This window comes from Scyliorhinus torazame, chromosome 7 (genome assembly GCF_047496885.1).
Source record: "Scyliorhinus torazame isolate Kashiwa2021f chromosome 7, sScyTor2.1, whole genome shotgun sequence".
NCBI lineage: Eukaryota > Metazoa > Chordata > Chondrichthyes > Carcharhiniformes > Scyliorhinidae > Scyliorhinus > Scyliorhinus torazame.
Genome location: NC_092713.1, coordinates 117,289,104 through 117,311,351, shown reverse-complemented (window position 1 = coordinate 117,311,351; position 22,248 = coordinate 117,289,104). Strand labels below are relative to the sequence as shown.

General features: G+C 47.7%; 1 protein-coding gene across 4 annotated transcripts in view; it reads right to left on the bottom strand.

Moving 5' to 3' along the window:
• The window catches only part of acot11a (acyl-CoA thioesterase 11a), a 180,501-nt gene that overhangs the window by 105,081 nt on the left and 53,172 nt on the right, over positions 1 to 22,248 (bottom strand). For all 4 annotated transcript variants that reach the window (XM_072511357.1, XM_072511355.1, XM_072511358.1 and 1 more), the window contains 2 exons: positions 7,530 to 7,732; positions 1,348 to 1,417 (listed from right to left, as the gene is read on the bottom strand). In XM_072511357.1, coding sequence (XP_072367458.1) covers positions 1,348 to 1,417; positions 7,530 to 7,719 — 260 coding nt within the window. In that variant the 5' untranslated portion in view covers positions 7,720 to 7,732. The remainder of the gene's footprint in view (positions 1 to 1,347; positions 1,418 to 7,529; positions 7,733 to 22,248) is intronic.

Sequence of the window (22,248 nt, the reverse complement as noted above, 5' to 3'; positions counted from 1 at the left end):
TGCCTCTACCTGACATTTAGGACTCTACAACACTTTTTACCCACACTGGTTACTACAAATGCTGACCTCAATGCCATCCTTCATCATCAGAACAGAGGCAAAAATGATGAACAATCAGAACTGCAAAGAGCCAGAATCGAAAGAAAAACAAACATAAATGCACGAGAGAAAGAGGAAAGGGCAATGAGGCAGAACAGGAAGCAGAGAGGCTTCATGTTCCAACTTGCTGTGCAGAAAACCACAGGAGGTGCAGCATAACAAAAACAGCGGAATGATCTATTGCCATACTTTCCAGACTTACTAGAAGAAATTACACTGGCATTCTTTAATGTAACAAAAATCATGTTCAGCACACATTTGTCAATATCAAACTGCACAACTTTCAGCTATCTCATGAGCCTAAAACACACTGAACAGTCTAGTTGAAAAACAAATACTTGCATTTATACAACATCTGTCACCACCTCAGAATATCCCAAACCACTTTATAGCCAAAGTATTTCTAAATATGGTCTCCATTGTATATAAGTAAATGTGGCAACCAATTTGCACACAGGAAGTTATAATTGTATATTTTATCATGTAATTGTTGAATGATTTAAATTAGGTGGCGTTAGTAAGGCTCAAATCTTATTTTCAGACATTCATAGATCATGCTGTAACTCGTCCAATTCATACGTTGCTCACGTCTGGAATTTGATAAAAATACATTCAGAGTACCCAATTCTTTTTTTTCCCAATTAAGGGGCAATTTAGCGTAGCCAATTCACCTACCTTGCACAATGTTTTGGGTTGAGGGGGGTGAGACCCACACAGACACTGGGTACTCACATCTGAAATGGACTACACAAAGGCTAATCTATAAAATATGCACACACCGACAGAAGCAAATTTACACTAAAAACATGATAGAAGCTTCCACAGCAATGGGAGCTACAAATTCACTAGAAGGCTGCTCATACATAGATGCCACATCTCAGGCTGGCACCATAAAGACTGCTTTGTCCAGCTTCCCGACAGAGAAGAACATCAAAGCTCACGCCAACCACGGACTGCTCATTGGCATGGCTGGGAATGTTTCACATTGGAGTCTTTTTCTACCTTCCAGCTCTCGTCTTAAACCAGTCTTCGAGGTGAGCTCCAACCCATGGACATAAGCAAAGATGTAACCCCAGCCCCAGTCAGAAGTGATTCAACCAGCTGCGGGTGCATTCTCCATTTCAAAAGGTGTGAATGTAAACTTGTGATGGCAACCCATTAGACTCCTTTTAAGACGAGCCATATTTTCCCACAATTATAAGAATCCAATCATAGATACAATAAATTAGAGGCAGGTGAAATCACTACCTGAGTGTATGCTCAAAGTCAATGTCATCCACTGAGACAGTAACGCAGGGGCAGTTTGCATGCCTTTCCGCTTCGGGGGTGGTGGGGGGAAAACAGAAAAGAAAAAAATAAATAACATTGTCAAGATAATATATTACATTTAAAAATTAAGAATAAAGCATTCATTTCAGAACATTACGTCACCATTGAGCAACCGTGACTTGACTTTTTTGCCTTTTTTACCTGCTATAAATATGGCAATCAATAAGGTTGCCCTTCTTTTTTTAGATACCGATATTATATTGCGTTCAGAGTCGCCAGGTATCAAATGATACCACCACAAGGTTCAACTGGATATCGATCAAAGAGCCAAACAACCAGTTAGTTAGTTCAAGATCAATGATTCTTTATTTACACACAAGATTAACTTACACATGCAACATAAACACTACTAGTTAAACTACACCTAACAACTATGACAACCTGTACTTAACTTCAGGCACCTAGCTTAGGTCAGAAGAACAGTGGCATTTGTTCGAATCTGGATCTACTGGGTCTGGAGAAGTAACTGCTGCTCAGCTGGGCTCATCCGTCTGGTAGCGAGCTGTAGCCACCTAAATTGGCCAACTCCCGATTTTATGGCGAACGACAAAGGCTGATGGGAAAGTCAGCCAACAAGACAGAAACCAGCAGCTGCAGGTTTGCTGTGTATTTACCTCTGCAAAGGCCAGACAACATTGATACCAGCGACCATCAGCAAAACAAAGTAGCAGCCACCTGCATACTGATGAGCAATCCCCGGGAACAATAAGTAACATTTTGGACACACAAAGCAAAGCCAGACTCCTCGGCGCCAGCAGGAGCCAACACAAAGGAGGTGAACGAGCACCTCAAGACCGCCCATCGATCAGGGAACCGCTCCAGTATTGGAGAAATCGAACCAAGCGATTGGGCAAAGTCCAATCACTTGCGACCAGGTACAGGGTCCGCCCCGAAAGGCGGGAAGCCCCTGGGGACTATAAGAGTTAAGCCCCAAGTTCAAATCGGTCTCTCTTCAGCTCTCTTCACCTCTGCGTCCTGCCGGGTCACCCAGCAACACAAACCAACATTGACCGTGACCGGTGCAGTGACCGCCGAAAGCCAGTAAGTCTTAATTCAACGCTCGCTACGAGATAGGTGCTCCGAGCTACCAATCCGTACCAACTTCGAATCCCGCAGACTCAGAACCCAAACGAAAGGCCATTTGTTCCCCTGACCTGGTGGGCCAGTCCGAAGCTAAGTATAGGCCTGTTAGTTGTAGAAGTAGCTTAGACGTAGAATTTGTGCATGAGTAGCGATTACTGTGTATAATAAATGTGCTTTGATTTGAATCTTACTAATCGGTGTATTGGGTTATTGATCATTACTTGGACTTGAACCTCATGGTGGTATCATAAAGATACCTGGCGACTCGAGAGCAAAGGTAATAAAACAGAGCAATTGAACCAAGGAGAAAGTTAGCAACATTATTTGGCGACTCCGCCGGGACCCGATCTAGAAATGGCATAACCACTCCGGGAGAACCCAAGAATTTGAATTAGAGATCCAATTGGGAACAGAAAACCACAAGCGTTCAAGCAGTTCTGATCAATACTCATAATTCGGAAGTGTGTGTATGCATGCGTAACTAACAGGGCGATAAGGTAAAACTGATAGATTTTTTGATGCGACAAAACTGTCGGGAGTTTGTACTTCGGAAAGTAGCGAAAGCCGTACCCGTATTTACAGCACCGCCTTAATACCCTGTCCCAAATTTGAAGAGCATCATTCGGATAGGAAAGATGGCAATGCAGGCAATGCAACGCCTCATGAACCCAGAGGAATTTGCGGTCGCAGCGACCAGCAGCAGTAGAGTGGGACAATGTCCCATTTGGGAGGAAGAGATCAGGAAATATGTCAAAGAGAAAGGATGGCCCCTTTGGAATGAATTCTGTGACAACGAGGAATCAGGCCCCGGGAGTATAGGATATACTTCGCCAGCAAGGCAGCACCCCTCTCAGACCTCCTAAAGAAAGGAGCCCCCTGGGAATGGCTTCCGCAGCATACGGATGCTGTGGATGCGTTGAAGCAATCACTCATAGCAGCCCCCGCACTACAAGTTCCAGATCCGCTTTCCTCTTACGCTATAGAGGTAGCAACCACAGACCGCACCCTTTCGGCTGTGCTCCTCCAGGAACGGCACGAACAGTTAAGGCCTGTAGCTTACGCCTCCAGAAATTTAGATGCTGTGGAGCAGGGATTTTCAGCCTGGAAGAGGCACCTGCTCGCAGTATTTTGGGCAGTTCAGTATTTCTCATATATTACCGGACTGAACCCCATCACAATTCTCACCGAACACACCCCCACCCAACTTTTACTGGATGGACGACTCAAGAACGGTACAGTTAGTCAGATTAGAGCAGCTAGATGGACCCTTCTCTTGCAGGGACGGGTCATCACTGTTAAACGGACAAAGACGCACACCTTTTTAGCTGACAACTTACAGTACCCTGGAACCCCCCATGAATGTGAAATTATCTCTCCACACAACGACACAGGCCCCTTTATTGCTAAAACACCCCCCCAGAAAGATAGGCAGTTCAACCCAGAGCCCCCAGCACACAAACGAGAGGTTTAAAAATGCTCTGACCACACATGATGGTGTGGTGTTAAAAGACACCCTTTATGTGGTTCCTGAACAGGACAGGAATCAACTGATTTGTTTGTTCCATGACGGTCATGGACATCAGGGAATCGATCCCACTACAGCCCACCTCAAGCAGCTTTGTTGGTGGCCGAATTTAAAGGACAATGTAAATCACTACATCGAGAATTGTCTTATCTGCGCCCAGAATAACCCGGACAGATATGCCAAAAAGGCTGAGCTTAGCCACACCCGACCAGTTAATGGCCCCTGGTCTGACCTCCAGATTGATTTTATTGGACCATTGCCCCCTTGCAGGAATGGTTATAAATATGTACTCGTGGTGATAGACACGTTTACAAAATGGGTGGAAGCATTCCCAGCCAGAACAAACAATGCAAAAACCATAGCCAAGATTTTAACCCACCACATCTTTACGAGATGGGGACTCCCCCGCAGCATTGAATCCGACCGAGGTTCCCATTTTACGCGACGTGTCATGCAGAACGTCCTCACGATATTTGGCATCACCCAAAAATTCCACATAGCATACCACCCCCAGTCGAGTGGTATCATGGAGTGCATGAATCGGACCCTAAAATCCACCCTCAGAAAAATGGTCCAGCAAAACAACACCACTTGGGACTCAGTCCTCCCTTTTGCGCTGATGTTTTTGTGTAATACAGTTTCAACCTCCAGAGGTTACACCCCACACACCCTCATGACCGGACGCCCCATGAAAGGCACAGAATTTTTATTAGGTTTAGACTTGACCAGCCCCGAAGTGACGGCCCTCACACACAAGAAAGCAGTAGAGCAATTATTGGATAATGTTAAAACAGCTCAGCTAGCAGCCGCAGTGAAATTAGGCACAAGAAAGAAACAGAGCAAGGCTTGTTTCGACAAGACAGTGCATGCGACTGAGTACAGTGTAGGACAGCAAGTCATGCTCTCCGTATACAACCCCAGCACATTCCTGTCACCTAGTACTCGGGTCCGTACTCCATTGCGGACAAAGTAAGCCCTTCCGTCTACAAGATAAAGTATCCCAACGGTAAGACTGCGTGGTTCCATATCAACCAGCTGAAGGCATATAAAATGCAGTCTAACCGTCAGCGGCCGCTGACGCTCCCGCGCATGCGCCACCCGGGGATGTCATTTCCGCGCCAGCTGGCGGGGCAACAAAGGCCATTTCCGCCAGCTGGCGGGGTGGAAATTCCTCCGGCGCCGGCCTAGCCCCTCAATGTTGGGGCTTGGCCCCCAAAGATGCGGAGTATTCCGCACCTTTGGGGCGGCGCAATGCCCGTCTGATTGGCGCCGTTTTGGGCGCCAGTCGGCGGACATCGCGCCGTTTTGGGCGCCAGTCGGCGGACATCGCACCGTTTCGGGAGAATTTCGCCCACTGTCTGTAACCATTTTAACCTCGGTTTTAATAATGTTTCTGCAAAAATACAAACTATAAAGTATAACAATTTCTTATATTCATCATAGTGAGCAGAGTGCATCTGTGAATGCCACATGCTGTTGAGCTACTGGCCAATTACTTGGTATCGCTCAGCTGTTATGCATTACTGCAGCTTTGATGGATTGAAATTAGGAAGGCTAGACAAACCGACTTGCGTAAAAAATGAATCACGAGCTATTCCACAACATGCTCCAGGTATCACAGACATGAAATAGCAGGTTCCAAGAAAGGGTAGCACACCACAGAGAGGCCATTTGGCCCCTATTGCCGAAGCCAACACTTTGATGGAGTTCTCTAATTAGTCCCGTTTCCCTGATGTTTCCCCATAGCCCTCCAATATTTTCCCTTTTTGATTATTGTACATATCCAATTCTTTTTTGAAGGTCACTATTAGATCTTCTCGCACCACACTTTCAGGCAGTGAATTCCAGATCATTTAAAAAAAATTTTTAGTACCCAATCATTTTTTTCCAATTAAGGGGCAATTTAGCGTGGCCACTCCACCTAACCTGCACATCTTTGGGTTGTGGGGGCGAGACCCACGCAGACACAGGGAGAACGTGCAAACTCCACACGGGCAATGATCCGGGTTCTCAGTGCCTTAGGCAGTCGTGCTAACCACTGCACCACTATGCTGCCCTGAATTCCAGATCATAACAACCATAAAGCAAAGATATCCCCTACTTTTAAACAATACACTAAAGAGTAACCTTGAACTGTTCGATAGTGGCAACGAGCATTTATGCTGAGAGAGAAGATAAGGAAGTCAGTTTGATCTGAACAGGATTTGACAGATTGTTATAAACCTACTGGAGGAACTTGGGTTGTACAGATTTTTTTTTTTGTAATTTAGAGTGCCCATTCATTTTTTTCAATTAAGGGGCAATTTAGCGTGGCCCATCCACCTACACTGCACACCTTTTGGGTTGTGGGGGTGAAACCCGCACAAACTCAGGGAGAATGTGTAAACTCCACACGGACACTGATCCAGGGCTGGGATCGAACCTGGGACCTCGGCGCCTGAGGCAGCTGCGCTAACCACTGTGCCACTGTGTTGCCCTTGGGTTGTACAGATTTCTTATCTAAAGGCACAGAAGACTAAAGTAAGAAGGTAATATTAAATTTGTATAAGACCTTGGGTACAGTTACTTTATAGCATAGAGCTTTAGGAATCCCACTAAATCAAGGACATAAAAACAAAGGAAAAAGCCCACTAAAGGCTCATGAGCATGTTACCCGATGAGGGATAACAGTCACAAAGAGAGAGGCTGAAGAAGCAACAGAGATCATTAAGATTATGAAAGGTTGTGACTGTCACTTGGCAAGATAGTAACAAATTTTAGATAATCACAATTAAATGGAAGTGTTTTGTTTTACAGGGAGAGGGGCTCCCTGGACTGAGAAACTATCTGCCACAAATCATTGCTGAATGAATACAGTCTCCAAAAAGGTCAGATAATTTCTTAAGAAAGAAAAAGTGCATGAGGAGCCAGCAGGATCTTTGAATTGAAGTAGGTGTTTTATGTGAAGGGAATACTGGCAGAGATTAGATAAGGGGTGGCAGTGGCGTAGTGGCATTGTCACTGGACTAAGTAATTCACAGACCCAGGGTAATGCTCTGGGGTCCTGGATTTGAGTCCCACCATTGTCGATGGTGAGATATGAATTCAATAAAAATCTGAAATTTAAAAAGTCTAATGATGACCATGAAACCATTGCCGATTTCACAAAAACCCATCTGGTTCACTCATGTCCAGGGAAGGAAATCTGCCATCCTTACCCGGTCTGGCCTACATGCGACTCCAGACCCACACAGCAATGTGGCGGACTCTTAACTGCCCCCCACTGAAATGGCCCAGCAAGCCACTCAGTTCAAGGGCAATTAGAATTAGGCAACAAATGCTGGCCCAGCCAGCAACACCCACATCCCAAGTACAATTTTTAAATGGACTGTCCTGTGCCAGAAATATTCCATGATTTTATAAGTATCTTAAGTCAAGGTCATGCTTTTCCTTTCTAGGCAGCTGTCAATGTAATTCATCTACAAAATCAGGTTTGGTAAATAATGCAGCTCACCAGACAGGCAAGCTGTAGTGTCCATCCACTTTAGCAGTTGCCCTGTGCTCAGCTCCCCACGGTGGTTGGCGTGACATGGCAGGATTAGCTGACTCATTTTTACTTCCGTTGGGTTCGTGTATACATCCCCGGTTTTCCAAATAAAGAGTGACTCCTCGAGCAGCTGGGATTCTTTGGTTTCGGCCATCATTCACACAAGAACCCTAGGAAGGGGGCAACATTTGCAGAATCAGCTAGGTTTCAGGAAAATATACAATAATGAGGCACAACAATAACAGTACTCCGGGATCCCAGTAACAGGAGGCGACAAACATGAATTCCAAGGGAATACAGAGGGCACCAACACCAAAAGGCTCCCAGGTCTGTAATCTTTTGCATTTGTCAAGTTGAGAAATGAGTTTGAAGGGCAATGGCCCAAGGTGTACAACGTCGCCAGATTTGAAACTAGGGTGGGAAAGCAGGTGAAGTGGGCGGCACGGTGGCGCAGTGGTTAGCACTGCTGCCTCACGGCGCCGAGGTCTCAGGTTCGATCCCGGCTCTGGGTCACTGCCTGCGTGGAGTTTGCACATTCTCCCCGTGTTTATGTGGGTTTAGCCCCCACAACCCAAAGATGTGCAGGGTAGGTGGATTGGCCACGCTAAATTGCCCCTTAATTGGAAAATATGAATTGGGTACTCTTAAATTTGTTTTAAAAAAGGAAAGTAGGTGAAGGAAATTAAGAAATGGGGGCAATCGGATATTTTAAAAGCCTTTAGATTGTCAGAAGAAGGAAGATAGAAAAATCTCAGAAAATCCACAGGTGACAAATCTTGGGAAAGGATGACTCAAGAGAAAGAGAGCATGGAAACAGGTTTGATTTCAGTATTGTGAGGCCACGGGCAGCACTCAGGGTGGAGTAACTGCAGCTTTGGCAGAAAGAGAGAAAACAGTATCAGAGGAGCATTGACCAAATGCTAGATCGGGTTTTTATTACTAAGGCTAGTTTGAATTTCTGGATAATTTGGCTGTTCAATTCGTTGCCCATCAGGAGTGAAGTTTATGAATAAATACTATGATTAACTTTTTTTTTTTTTTAAAAAGAACATTCGTGAATCTACATCACATGAATTGCAGTGATTCAATACGAAAACTCAGTACCGCCTTCGCAAGGGCATCGATGGATAGCTGATAAATCACCCTGACAGAATACTTCTTTTGTATGGCTCTAGAAGCAGAAGCTGTTATACATAGAACATAGAACATACAGTGCAGAAGGAGGCCATTCGGCATATCGAGTCTGCACCAACCCACTTAAGCCCTCACTTCCACTCTATCCCCGTAACCCAATAACCCCTCCTCACCTTTTTGGACACTAAGGGCAATCTATCAGGGCCAATCCATCTAACCTGCACATCTTTGGACTGTGGGAGGAAACCAGAGAACCCGGAGGAAACCCACACACACACGGGGAGACCGTGCAGGCTCCGCACAGACAGTGACCCAACGGGGAATCGAACCTGGGACCCTGGCGCTGTGAAGCCACAGTGCTAGCCACTTGTGCTACCGTGCTGCCCAGTTTTGATGTCAAGGTTCCTAACCAGCCCACTGTCCTGCTGGAGAGCAAGCGTACCTCCAGGATGTTGCCCTCAAATCTAAGTCGGGGTGGAGGGGGATGATGTTATTATGTGCTTCATGGTTTGGTCAGTGTTTCTGCAGTTGCAGGCAGTTGAGGTTTTGAGGTGTCACTTCTACATTAGGTGGCCACATCAGCCATGCCTGATCCATATTCTATCGAGGGTTATCCACATACTGAAGCTTAGCAATGGAGATGTTGGTTCGTAGAAATGTGTTGTTTACTTTGGAGGGTGTTTTCTGCCTAAGTTTTTCTCCAGGCTTTATCAGTGCTATGGAGTCGGAGATATTCGATTAGTGTCGACAGGGAGTTTTGTGGAGCCATGTGGTGAGTTGAGGCATCTTGAAGTTCTCTATGGATGGGGAGGTCCAAGTTGCTGCTGAAAGCAGTTATTTATTTGCATGTTGATGCACCCCATTGAATGGAGGGAGGAGTGATATTTGAGAGTACTGGTAACCACTGAACTGGAGTTGATCTCAGAGTTCCAATGATTATGCCCATTATTCAGTAAAGTCGTGTGTCAGTAAGTTCAATGTGAGGGGTGACTGGAGGCCCACTGGTGCACAGTACTCGGTTGTTGAGAAGACCGGAGCTCTGGCAGAGGTATGGGGGTTTTTACATCCTAGCACTTGCCCCGGAGCTTGCGGGTGATGTTCACTCATGCCTTGGTCTTTTGGGCAGCTTTTTGGAGGTGGTGATGGTAAGTTAAGGAGCAGTCAAGGGTCACTCCAAGGTAGTTGGGAGTTGGGTCATGCACACCTCTCCTCCACAGAAGGTGACAATTACAGTGTTGTGTGCCTTGTTATTTTCAAGGTGGAATGAGGAAATGACAGACTTGGCCGGGTGTGGTTTCAGTCGGGTTTGGAGTAAATCAATGTTTGTGATGACATGATGGGCATATCACTTATGTAGATGTACAGGGTGTCTGTGCCAGGTCACTGCCCTGTGAAAGACCTTCGTCGTCTGTTTTTGGAGGAGTGACCTTGGGCGCGATTCGCCGGTACGATTTCTAAGTGTGCGAGCGGGAAGTGCTGCGAGCTTCCCGGCCCTCGGCCTTGGAGGTCGGCAACGCTATTCAATGTTAATTGGTCCACTGAACGAGGCACCACGGGCTTCTCACCGCAAATGAAGGCTTGCCAGCCGATTCGCCAGCACCGCGCTCGCCAGCCCCCCACTAACAAGATCGAGCAGCACTTAAGCTGTACTTGCTCAGCCAACCCCAGCCAGCTTGCAATAATGGCGCCGAGGAGACCGGCCCCAAGATTCAGTGGGCCAACGGAGGCTCCTAGATGCAGTGGAGGCCGGGGCGATGTCCTGTTTCCCCGAGGATCCCGGATGGTGAGACACAGGACAGCCAGTGGCCTTTAGTCCCCACTCAAAGAACAAACAAAGAACAAAGAAATGTACAGCACAGGAACAGGCCCTTCGGCCCTCCAAGCCCGTGCCGACCATACTGCCCGACTAAACTACAATCTTCTACACTTCCTGGGTCCGTATCCTTCTATTCCCATCCTATTCATATATTTGTCAAGATGCCCCTTAAATGTCCCTATCGTCCCTGCCTCCACTACCTCCTCCGGTAGTGAGTTCCAGGCACCCACTACCCTCTGCGTAAAAAACTTGCCTCGTACATCTACTCTAAACTTTGCCCCTCTCACCTTAAACCTATGCCCCCTAGTAATTGACCCCTCTACCCTGGGGAAAAGCCTCTGACTATCCACTCTGTCTATGCCCCTCATAAGTATAATCTATGTTCTTGCCACTCTCAGTGCTTCCTCCTAGTGGTGTTCAACATGGAGGAGTACGGATTCATCAGCTGATGGTGGCCTTACGTGGTAATCGGCAGGTTTCCTTGCCTATGTTTAACTATGACTTCATGAGGTCCAGAGTCAATGTTGAGGACTCCCAGGGCAACTCCTTTCCAACTGTATACCACTGCGCCGCCATCTCTGCTGGGTCTGTCCTGCCGGTGAGACGGGACATACTCAGGAATGATGATGGTGGTGTCTGGGACATTATCTATAAGGTATGATTCGGTGATTATGACTATGTCTGGCTGTTGCTCGACTAGTCTGTGAGGCAGCCCTCTTTTTGGGACAAGTCCCCAGATGTTGGTAAGGATGACTTTGCAGGGTCGACGGGGCTGGGTTTGCCATTGTCGTTTCTAGTGCCTGGATCCAGGTCCATCCAATTTCATTACTTTTTTGTTTTTTCCTGATGGTTGAATACAACTGAGTGGCTTGCTTGGCCATTTCAGAGGGCATTGCTATGGGTCTGGAGTCACACGTAGGCCAGATCAGGAATGAATGACAGATTTCCTTCCCTAAAAGGACGTCAGTGAACCAGATGGGTTTTTACAACAATGGTTCATGGTCATCATTAGACTTTTAATTCCAGATGTTTTATTGAGTTTAAATTCCACACCTGTCTTGGTGGGATTCGAACCTGGGTCCCCAGATCATTACCCTGGGTCTCTGAATTACTAGTCCAGTGACAATACCACTACACCACCACCTCCCCCATGAGCCACTCCAGGAGATTAAAGGTTGGTCAGAGCAGTGAAATGAGCCTGTAGCTCTTAGGGTCATTGGTTGTCTTTCGTAGCAGGGCTATTACCATCGCCTCTTACAGATTATGGGGGCCGGTTTAGCTCAGTTGGCTGGACAGCTGGTTCGTGATGCAGAGTAAGGCCAACAGCGCGGGTTCAATTTCTGTACCATCTGAGGTTATTCATTAAGGCCCCGTCTTCTCAACCTTTCCCCTCACGCGAGCAGTGGTGATCCAAAAATTAAATCACCACCAGTCAGCTCTTCCCCCTCAAAGGGGAAAGCAGCCTATGGTCATCTGGGACTATGGCGACTTTACTTATTTTTATTGCCATCGCCTCATACCAGAAAACAGTGCGAGTCGCTGGTTTTACCAGTGGTTCAAATGGTGCAGGATGTCCGGTGGGATACCATCTTTCCTGGCAGTTTTGCCATTTTTTGCAAAGGTGCATCCTTTATGTGACAGTGGAAAAGACACTGGATGACTCACTATTGCATCTGAATTTAAAAAAAATCTGATGTCTGTATTGCTTTGTCGATGCCAGCAGCTTGTCAGCTTCAGCATTAGCACTAACTTGCGGGTTAGCAGCCTCTGCTGAGTTTGATGCACCAAGTTTCCTCGGGAGGTTCCAGGCCAGGTGGCTTGAGTACGTAAAATCAATGGATTCCACGCTGTTCAGCCAGCAAGCAGTGCCCGAGCTGCTGCTGCAGAATCTCCAATTTGTTGGTACTGTTGAAAGAGCATTTTGAACTCAGGACTCCAATAGGGGATGCACTGTACTCTGAAACCTCCAAGCAAGTTTGCCTTATGGAAGTTTCATCTTGGCCCTTGTTCTGTTGACATGACAGGGACTTCAACCCCACATGGCTAATAATCAACCTATGTTTACCATGTTGGAAGTCTGGGACAACACTTTAGGGCAGGCATAGAGGGACACCCAGTGGTGAGGTCAGAATTATATCCCCTCTCCCACCTTGCTGATCAGATGGTAGCATGATGGACAAGATGGACAGCCTCTGGTTACATCCAATCTGTCAGGGGTTCCCCACTGTTATCCAATAATTCATTGCCCCATTCCACATGGTGACTATTGAAGTCTTCCACGTAAATGGTTGAATGTTGAAGTGGGGGGGGGGAAAGAGAGCTGCATTTTCCGTTGAGGGGATTATAGATATGGTAACTGTCAGCTCGCCAATCTTAATAGCTGCTGCTGCAGCAGAGGTTAGTGATTTAAACTTTCATGTAAAGCGCCAGGCCATATTTTGTTTATAACCACAGATCTTGTAATGACGTACTTGCTCATTGTTAGCAATATACGTTTCCTATAGCAGGAGGACATCAATGTTATTTGTTCTCAGTATCCTTTCCATTCACCATGTGAGACCTTCAACATTGAGTTGACAGTTCCATGTTCCATGGTCCAATCTTCAGAATACATTGCCTTGAGAAGGGTGATGGTGATCACTTGGATTTTTAGGTTTGCTCCGGGAGGTGTGGTCACCGTTTCGATAACATTTAAAAAAAAAAATTTTAGAGTACGCAATTATTATTTTTCCCAATTAAGGGACAATTTAATGTGGCCAATCCACCTACTCTGCACATAGAATCATAGAATTTACAGTGCAGAAGGAGGCCACTCGGCACATCGTGTCTGCACCGGCCATTGTAAAGAGCACCCTACTTAAGCCCACACCTGCACCCTATCCCCGTAACCCAGTAACCCCACCTAACCTTTTTTGGACTTAAGGGCAATTTAGCATGGCCATCCCACCTAACCTGAACATTTTTGGATTATGGGGGGAAACCGGAGCACCCGGAGGAATTCCACGCAGACTCCGCACAGACAGCGACCCAAGCTGGGAATCGAACCTGGGACCCTGGAGCTGTGAAGCAACTGTGCTAACCACTGCGCTACCGTGCCGCCCCTTTTGGGTTGTGGGGATGAAACCCACAGACACAGGGAGAATGTGCAAACTCCACATGGACAGTGACCCGGGGCAGGGATCGAAACCGGGTCCTCGGCGCCGTGAGGCAGCAGTGCGAATCACTGCACCACCGTGCCGCCCAGTTTCATAACAAACTAACCTATCTTGTTTAAGACTAAAGCTTGTCTGTTGTATTATTTTTAAATTGAACCATTCATTAATTAAAAGGGGGCTACATACACATATAAATTCCTAGCTCATAGACCACTTTAAAGAAACGCCTTTTATGTGGTTGCATAAGATGGAGAAAAATAAAATAAACGAAAAGAAAGATGCCAGATCAGGGCTAACCTGATGTTGGGGTCTGAAGGGGAAAGGAATCTCAGAGGAAGTTTAAGCTGGTTGGTTTCAGGAAGGAGGGGACACCGCAGAGGCAGCCGATTGGGTGATCTTAGTGATTCTGAAGGCGGTGAGCTTCATGCACATTTTGTTAAGTTGGGAGTGGAGAGGGGTGGGTTTAAGGAGATGGAATAAATAAAATACAAAACAATGTATGAAACAGCACAAACATTCACTGACTTATATGTTGTTTTCATTTGTTGCACCTGAAGGCATCTTTTAATCTTGACTGGGTAAAAGGAAAGAAGCCACCAAAAATAAATATTGAACTTATCGTTGAAATCTGCATTTACTTATCATTAACCTTCAAGTTTACACCTCTCATTGCTCTGTTTATCTTATTTCAGCAAGTCATGCTTCCAAGGTTTCTCATTCAAACCCACAAAACAAAACTTAACAAAAGCTTTGCCCTTTCCCTTATAGAATACAATTGACCATTGTTAACAGACTGTATCTCGTGACTACGGCACACACTGTATCCAAACTCTGTATCATTGATTACTGAGTGACTAGAAGGTTAATCTATTTCTTGTGAATGAAGTCAAAACCACTTGGTTCAAATTGGTAACAGAGAACCATTAGAGAGCAATAGAGCCACTTCTAAGCGAACTGGTAAGAAGCGATTCCAAGTATGGAACACAATAATGATTATGTCATTTGGTCAGACTGAAACATTCTGCAATCAAACCTGCAGATATTGATAGGATTGCAATTGACCAGAAAATAAAGTAAGCATCAAGAAAAATCTAATTATCCTTCCACTCTGCACTGGCACACATAAAAGTTAAGTGCAAGGCAAACTGAGTTCTCTGACCCAAGTATTCACGCCAGGGTTACAATAAAGTTTCTATATACAACGATAAACTAGAGTTTTGATTAGATTGCGGTCAAGGTTGGCATTAAAGCGTGGTCATAACTGAATCCAGACTCACATGGTCTTTACAAGCTAAAGAAAGGCAAGAAACGAAATGCACCCTCCTCCTCCTCTCCTCTATGCACAAAACCTTCAAACGCTCACTGATACCAGCAACCACTGGATTTTTGAGAAGGGCGGACAGAGTTGGGGCAAGGTGTAGAATAGAGGGTATGGAGACCTGGGAACAGAAGTTAACTTGGCATATGCATATATTTTTTCAAGTCACCCATATTTGTGGTTCATGTCCATGAATTGTGTTCGGAGATTTTCACAAAAATTAATACTTAAAACTTCTTCCCACAGGTGCTGTTGAGTAATTCACTCATGTTCTGCTCCCAGGTAGGAGCCGTATTCTAAGTGAACAAGAGTTAATGACTTAACAGTAATGTTATGTGCCTAACCCATATTCTTGTTGATTGTAACTCCCCAGTGAAAACGTGGAACCTGGAAATTTGCCCTTATTTTTTCTATCTTGTCTTGAACAATCAGAACCATAGTCATTTCAGTCACAAGTGCTAACAGGAACTGGACAACAAGAGGAGAGCTTCTGAGGGGCAGAATCAACCCAGCACAACCTGATTTGGACAGTCAAAAAGGTGAGTTTCAATTGGAGGCATCAATCCAATGCCATATCATTGTAGTTAGTGACACATTCCGATGCCTTTTACTTCCATGCAGCTGATCTTAAAACAGGGTTTATCTGCTGCCTTTTGTCAGAGGCCATTTATACCCCCTTTCCCTTCAGGTTCTGCAGTCAAACGAAATGGGTGCAGGGAGCAGTAATGGAAGACATCTAATCAGAGCCAGTTTGTAACATGTACTGATAGCAAGTGAATTTAGAGCTTGCCAGATTAGATGACACAGATTAATCAAGCAGAAAGCAGATAGTAGCGGGTAAAGAACACTTTGCACCACAGTGCTAGTTGTGGATGTGTGTAGGCAGCAGTGATTGAAATTGAGCATCATTTTGTTTATCAACTATAGGTGATTCTTGTAAAGAAATGCGGTCAAAGAATAATTATGGATAGTAACAGGCAATTTGTTACATTTGCTAGCTTGCCCAAGCAAGGAAATGTGGAGTGGCTGTGAGATACACACAAGGAGGCCACATAGTGATTGTAGTACAATGGAGGGAGCATTGCTTCAGTTGTATAGAACCTTGTTCAAACCCCAACTAGAGTATTGCATTCATATTTGAGCACCAAACCTCCTGTAGGACCTATCAGTCTTAGAGAAGGTACAGCACAGATTCAGCATATTGAAACCATGGCTTATAGGATTAAATTATGAAGATAGTTGTTATAGTCCCCGGAGTTAAGATTAGGGAATAATTTAATCAAAATATTTAAAAAGATGATGGGATTTGATTGGATAGAAATAGAAACATTATTTTTTCCTGTCGATGGTGGGGTAATCCAGAGAATCACACAATCGTTACGGTGCAGACGGAGGCCATTTAGTCCATCGCGTCTGCACCGGCTCCCCCAAAAAGCATGGTGTCTTAGTGCCATTCCCCTACCCCTTTGATGCGACCAACAATTCACTCGAGACAGGTGTAGAAGTAAACTGTGGCTTTAATCAACTTAGAACAGTGCCTGCCTGCGATTGATCCAATACTGAGAACCACCTACAGGTCGACTGTTCTTTATACCTCCTTTCAAGGGGAGGATCCATGGGCAGAGCCCATACAGGCCCCAACATGTTCCCCTATGGATAATGCCATATAATGGCCGATAGGAGGAGCCCACAAGGGCAACAGCATAGCACAGATACAAATACAAGGGCAACAGCACAGATACAAATACAATGGTGGATTATTGGCATAACACATTCACCACACCCTTACATTGCTTCTATTCAAGTAATCATCAAATGCCCTCCTGAATGCCTTTATTGAACACCCGGGGCGGGATTCTCCGACCCCCGCCAGGTCGGAGAATCGCCGGGGGCTGGCGTGAATCCCACCCCCGCCGGTTGCCGAATTCTCCGGCACCGGATATTCGGCGGGGGTGGGAATTGCGCCGCGCCAGTCGGCGAGCCCCCTCGGCGTTCTCCGGCCCGCGATGGGCTGAGGTCCCGCTGCTGGAATGCCTGTCCCGCCAGCAAGGATGAAACCACCTCTCTTCCCGGCGTGGGACTAGGCGGCGCGGCCGGTCTCCGGGGTGCGGAACGATTTGGCCCCGGGGGTGCCCCCACGCTGGCCTGGCCCGCGATCGGGGCCCACCGATCCGCGGGCGGGCCTGTGCCGTGGGGGCACTCTTTTCCCTCCACCTCGGCCACAGCCTTCACCATGGCCGACGCGGAAGAGACACCCCGCATGCGCGGACTTCCGCCGCCTGGCGAAGTCCTTTCGGCCCCGGCTGGCATGGCGTCAAAGGCCTTTCCCGCCGGCTGGCGGCGTGCCAACCACTCCGGCGCGGGGCTAGCCCCTCAAGGTGAGGGCTTGCCCCTAAAGGTGCAGAGAAATCCGCACCTTTGGGGCGGCCCAACGCCGGAGTGGTTCTCGCCACTCCATCCCGCTGGGACCCCCCGCCCCGCCGGGTAGGGGAGAATCCCGCCCCCGGTGTCCACCACACTTCCCCTCAAGTGCGTTCCAGGCCCGAATCACTCATTGTGTGAAAAATGTTTTCCTCACTTTTGCTTAAATCCCACAAGCTGCAGTGATGGGATTTGAAGCCATGACCCTGAAGCAATAACAGGTCACCAAAAATATTCAGCACCTTCAGGAGAGAAAGAGTTAATAAGTAGAGGACAATATCCTCTTCTGTTTGGATATGGCAAAGAATCAATTGCAATAAAGCCAAACATATCTCGGAAATATCTTTCATACATAATGTAACACTAAGTGGAAAATCTCCAAAAATGCAGCTCCCAGAACACAAGACAAACAGTTTCACAGCAGCTAAATGACAATTCACAGATGTGTGCCTGTTCACTCTATCTTTTACATTGCTGTGTTGAGCATATCCTTTCCGTTTCCAAGAAATGAAGTTAGATTGGGAAATCTCCCATCAGTTCCTTATCTAGGTCAGTCAGCAAAAGTAACTTTCTACTCATGTAATTCTTATTAAACTACCAGTCCGAATTTTCAAATTGGGTCCACCCAATTTGCTGATGTAAAGCAGACCTGGGCCTGAATTCTCTGCTTGCCAGTGAGAAGTGCGATCGGGCAGAGAATAGCGCGGAATGAAAAATATCACGATTTGCACCTGGCGCCGATTCTGTCGTCTTGCTCCGGTCTCCTGCTTGCAATGATACCGAGGTTTGCGCTGTGCGCTGGCAGGTCCATGCAAAACCGTCATTTGCATTGATTTGAATATCATTGGCAGGTTGGCACGTCATGCTCCACCCCTCTTAAGTGGAAATCATGCGGGCACAAATTGGTGCAAGTAATTACAAGCGGGGCATGGGCACCACAGCTATTGAGGGAGAGCGGGAGGCTAAAAGAAGCTCTTAAAAAACTTGGCAAACATTATCGGGCCTGCTGCGGGTGGCTGCCCGGACCAGGGGGAGTAGCGGGGAATGACTTGGTGCCAAGTCCATGGATTCGGGGGGATCTTGTGAGGTTGCTTGGGACAATCCACATACTGTAGCAATAGCAGCCTAATCCTTCGGGATTAGGCTGCTATTGCTACAGTATGTGGATTTAAACATACCACTTTGGTGCTGCTTACAGGCTCCTAGATGTTCACACTGCTGACTGCTCACTGTGACTTCCACATGTTCAGACAGCCTCTGGTAATGTGGGAGTCCATCCAAGCTGCCCCTCTGGAAACCCTCATACTACATGCCCCAAACTTTGGCCCGGTCCCAATCCTCTCCAATACTGTCATCAGATAACCCCATTCTACCCAATTGAATGCCTTCTCATACTTCAACAGTATCAGCAAGAGGATGCAGAAGGAGGCCATTTGGCCCATCAAGACTGCACCAGCCCTTGGAAAGAGCAGGCTACCCAAGCCCACACCCCCACCCTCCCCGTAACCCACTAACGTCACCAAACCTTTTTAAACACTAAGGGCCAATCCACCTAACCTGCACATCTTTGGACTGTGGGAGGAAACCGGAGCACCCGGAGGAAACCCACGCACACACGGGGAGAACGTGCAGACTCCGCACAGACAGTGACCCAAGCCGGGAATCAAACCTGTGCTACCCACTATGCTTCCGTGATGCCCACTGGCACTCCTTAGAAGCGCTGCCCCACTGCAGAGGAAGCAGAGGATAACAGAGCTCACCCAAAACAAACAACACCGGCACTGTGGCCTTTGGAATCCTCCCTGGAACTCTGCACTCCTCAGGTCAGAGGCCTCACCAGTGACCCTCACCCCTCAGGAGCACGAGTGCTCTCCTCCTGGTGAGGTTGGCAGCCCCGACTGCCTTTGCCACAACCTCCCAGGCACTGCTCAGGAGGGGCAGGTTTGAGTCTGTGGCCCTCCCTGGGGAAGAGGCTGTCCCTCCTCTCCTCATTGGCATTGAGTAGTGGGTCCACTTGGGGGAGGGATTTCTCTGAGACATCTTCGTGGCTGCAATGAGTGTGTGGTGAGTGGAGCGCTTATAAACAGCTCCAGCTGTCAGGCTCTTGAGCGATAATTCCGTCCCTAGTGGTTACAACGGCTGCTGGGGCTGGGAATTGCTTCCAATTCACACCGGCAGAGTGCTGGCTCATTTGCATGTGCAAATCGCAGAATGATTAGCGCCCCAACAGAGTGGCTATCAAGTCCCGGTGGAAACAGTTAGTCTCCCAAACAAAGAATCAGCCCTTGGTTTCAACTAAGACCCATTATTCCACACCACATGCATTGACAGAAGCGATGACAACGCATGAAGTATTGCCACCGGCAGTGGCTTCATTTTAATATTAGTTTGGGGAAGTGGGAACCTGCTGCATGCTATTTTCCAAAATCCTACCACACCGGGTGTCCACGTGATCTGGTTGTCCATGGTTGCCAGGCTACAATTTCTGACTTGTGTGAGGCTGGGGCTGATACAGCTGAAGGTATAATAATTTTTATAACCTTTATTGTCACATGTAGGCTTACATTAACACTCAGTGAAGTTACTGTGAAAAGCCCCTAGTTGCCACATTCCGCACCTGTTTGCGTACACAGAGGGAGAATTCAGAATGTCCAATTCACCTAACAAGCACGTCTTTCAGGACTTGTGGGAGGAAACAGGAGCACCCGGAGGAAACCCACGCAGACACAGGGAGAACGTGCAGACTCCGCCCAGACAGTGACCCAAGCCGGGAATTGAACCTGGGACCCTGGTGTTGTGAAGCAACAGTGCTAACCAATGTGCTACCGTGCCGCTCAGGGCTCACCTCACTAAATCAAGAATGAGCAGGCTGTTTGTGGGGGTAGAGGACACCTGTGAGCGATTTGGGAGGGATCCCGCAAATCATGTTCACATGTTTTGGTCCTGTCCGCAACTGGAAAACGTTTGGAGGTCTGTATTCAGGACAATGTCAGAGGTCCTGCATGTGGATGTGAATCCTGCCTCCCTGGAAGTCATTTATTGGGGTTTCGGCCCAGTTTGAGCTGCAGGCGGGTCAAGGGGCGGATGTCTTAGCCTTATTCTCGTTGATTGCTTTCTCAGTGCCAGATGGGCCGAGCAGCCTGCCCAAAACGGCGGGTTCCCCCCCGGCGCCGTCCACACCTGGTCGCTACCGGCGGGAACAGCGCGGGAACGCTGGGGGGGGGCGGCCTGCGGGGGGGCGAGGGGGGATCCTGCACCGGGGGTGGGCCTCAAATGCGGTCTGGCCCACGATCGGTGCCCACCGATCGTCAGGCCGGCCTCTCTGAAGGAGGACCTCCTTTCCTCCGCAGCCCTGCAAGATCCGTCAGACATCTTCTTGCGGGGCGGACTCGGAGAGGACGGCAACCACGCATGCGTGGGTGACGCCAGTTATGCAGCGCCGGCCGCGTCATGTATGCGGCGCCGCCTTTACGCGGCGCCAAGGCCTGGCACGCGTAAATGGCGCGGCGCCGCTCCTAGCCCATTATCGGGCCCTGAATCGGTCGGGATAGGGGCCGATTGGGGGAGGAGGATAGGGTGGGCTTAGAGGAGCCGGTGAGGGTGCAAGAAGTGAAGGGGGCAATTGGGAGGATGTAGGCAGGGAAAGTCGCACCTCACACCACAGTCCCTCTTCAAGCACCATCCCTCTTCCCATTTCATCTTATTCCCCTCAACGATATCTCATCCTCCTCCAGGATCCTCCTGTAAATCACCTTGACAACCTCCTTCTCTAGTCCCCCCGCTGACAACACTTCCTCCAACAACGATGGTCGGGAACACTTACCTTGCAAAGTCCCGCACCTGCATGTACCTAAACCCCTCTCTCTGTGTCAATCCATATTTCTCTCCCAACTCTTCTAGACTCTCAAATCATCCCCCAAGAAACAAATCTTTCATGACATTGATAACCTCCTCTTCCCAACCTCCAAACCTCATATCCATCCTTCCTGGCCCAAACACGTGATTCCCCCTAATCGGCATCCCCACTACCAAAGCCCTCAATTTAAAGTGTAGCCTAAACTGTCTCCAAATCATCAGTGTGGCCACCACCACCTGACTCCCGAATACTTTCCTGGGGCCATCGAGGGCGGTGCCATTGCCAACGCCCACAACCTCTACGCCCTACAAGAGCCCGCCTCCATCCTTACCCATATAGCCTTTCCCTCCTTACACCATCCTCTCACAGTCTCAGCATTTGCTGCCCAATAATAGTAAATCAAGCTCGGGAGGCCAAGTCCCCCCTTTCACCTTACCCACCCCCTTGAAGAGCGATTTAGGAAGAAAGACCGGCAAACACTGGAACAGGAACAGGAACCGCGGCAATGCATTCATTTTGATGGCCAGTACCAGGCCTGCCAATGACAAAGGGAGATTATCCCACCTTGCCAAATCAGCCTTCACCCTCCCCACCAAACTAGTAAAGTTAAACTTCTGGGGCCCTGCCCAGTCTTGAGCCATCTGCATCCCCAGAGCATGCTTAAAGTGAGATGTCACCAAGCAGAAAGGCAACCCTCCCACCCCTGTTCCCACTCCCAGTAGGGAGATCATAAAAACCTCACTTTTCCCTAGTTTTAACCTGTATCCGGAGAACTTCCCAAACCTCTGGAGCAGCTCCATTATACCCCCCATCGATTCCTTTGGCTCTGAAATGTATAGGGGCAGATCATCTGCATACAGGGACACCTTATGTTCTACCCCACCCCTCACTATACCCTTCCACAACCCCAAGCTCCTTAAAGCAATGGCCATGGGTTCTATAGCCAATGCAGACAAAAGGGGGGACTTAGGACACCCCTGCCTCAT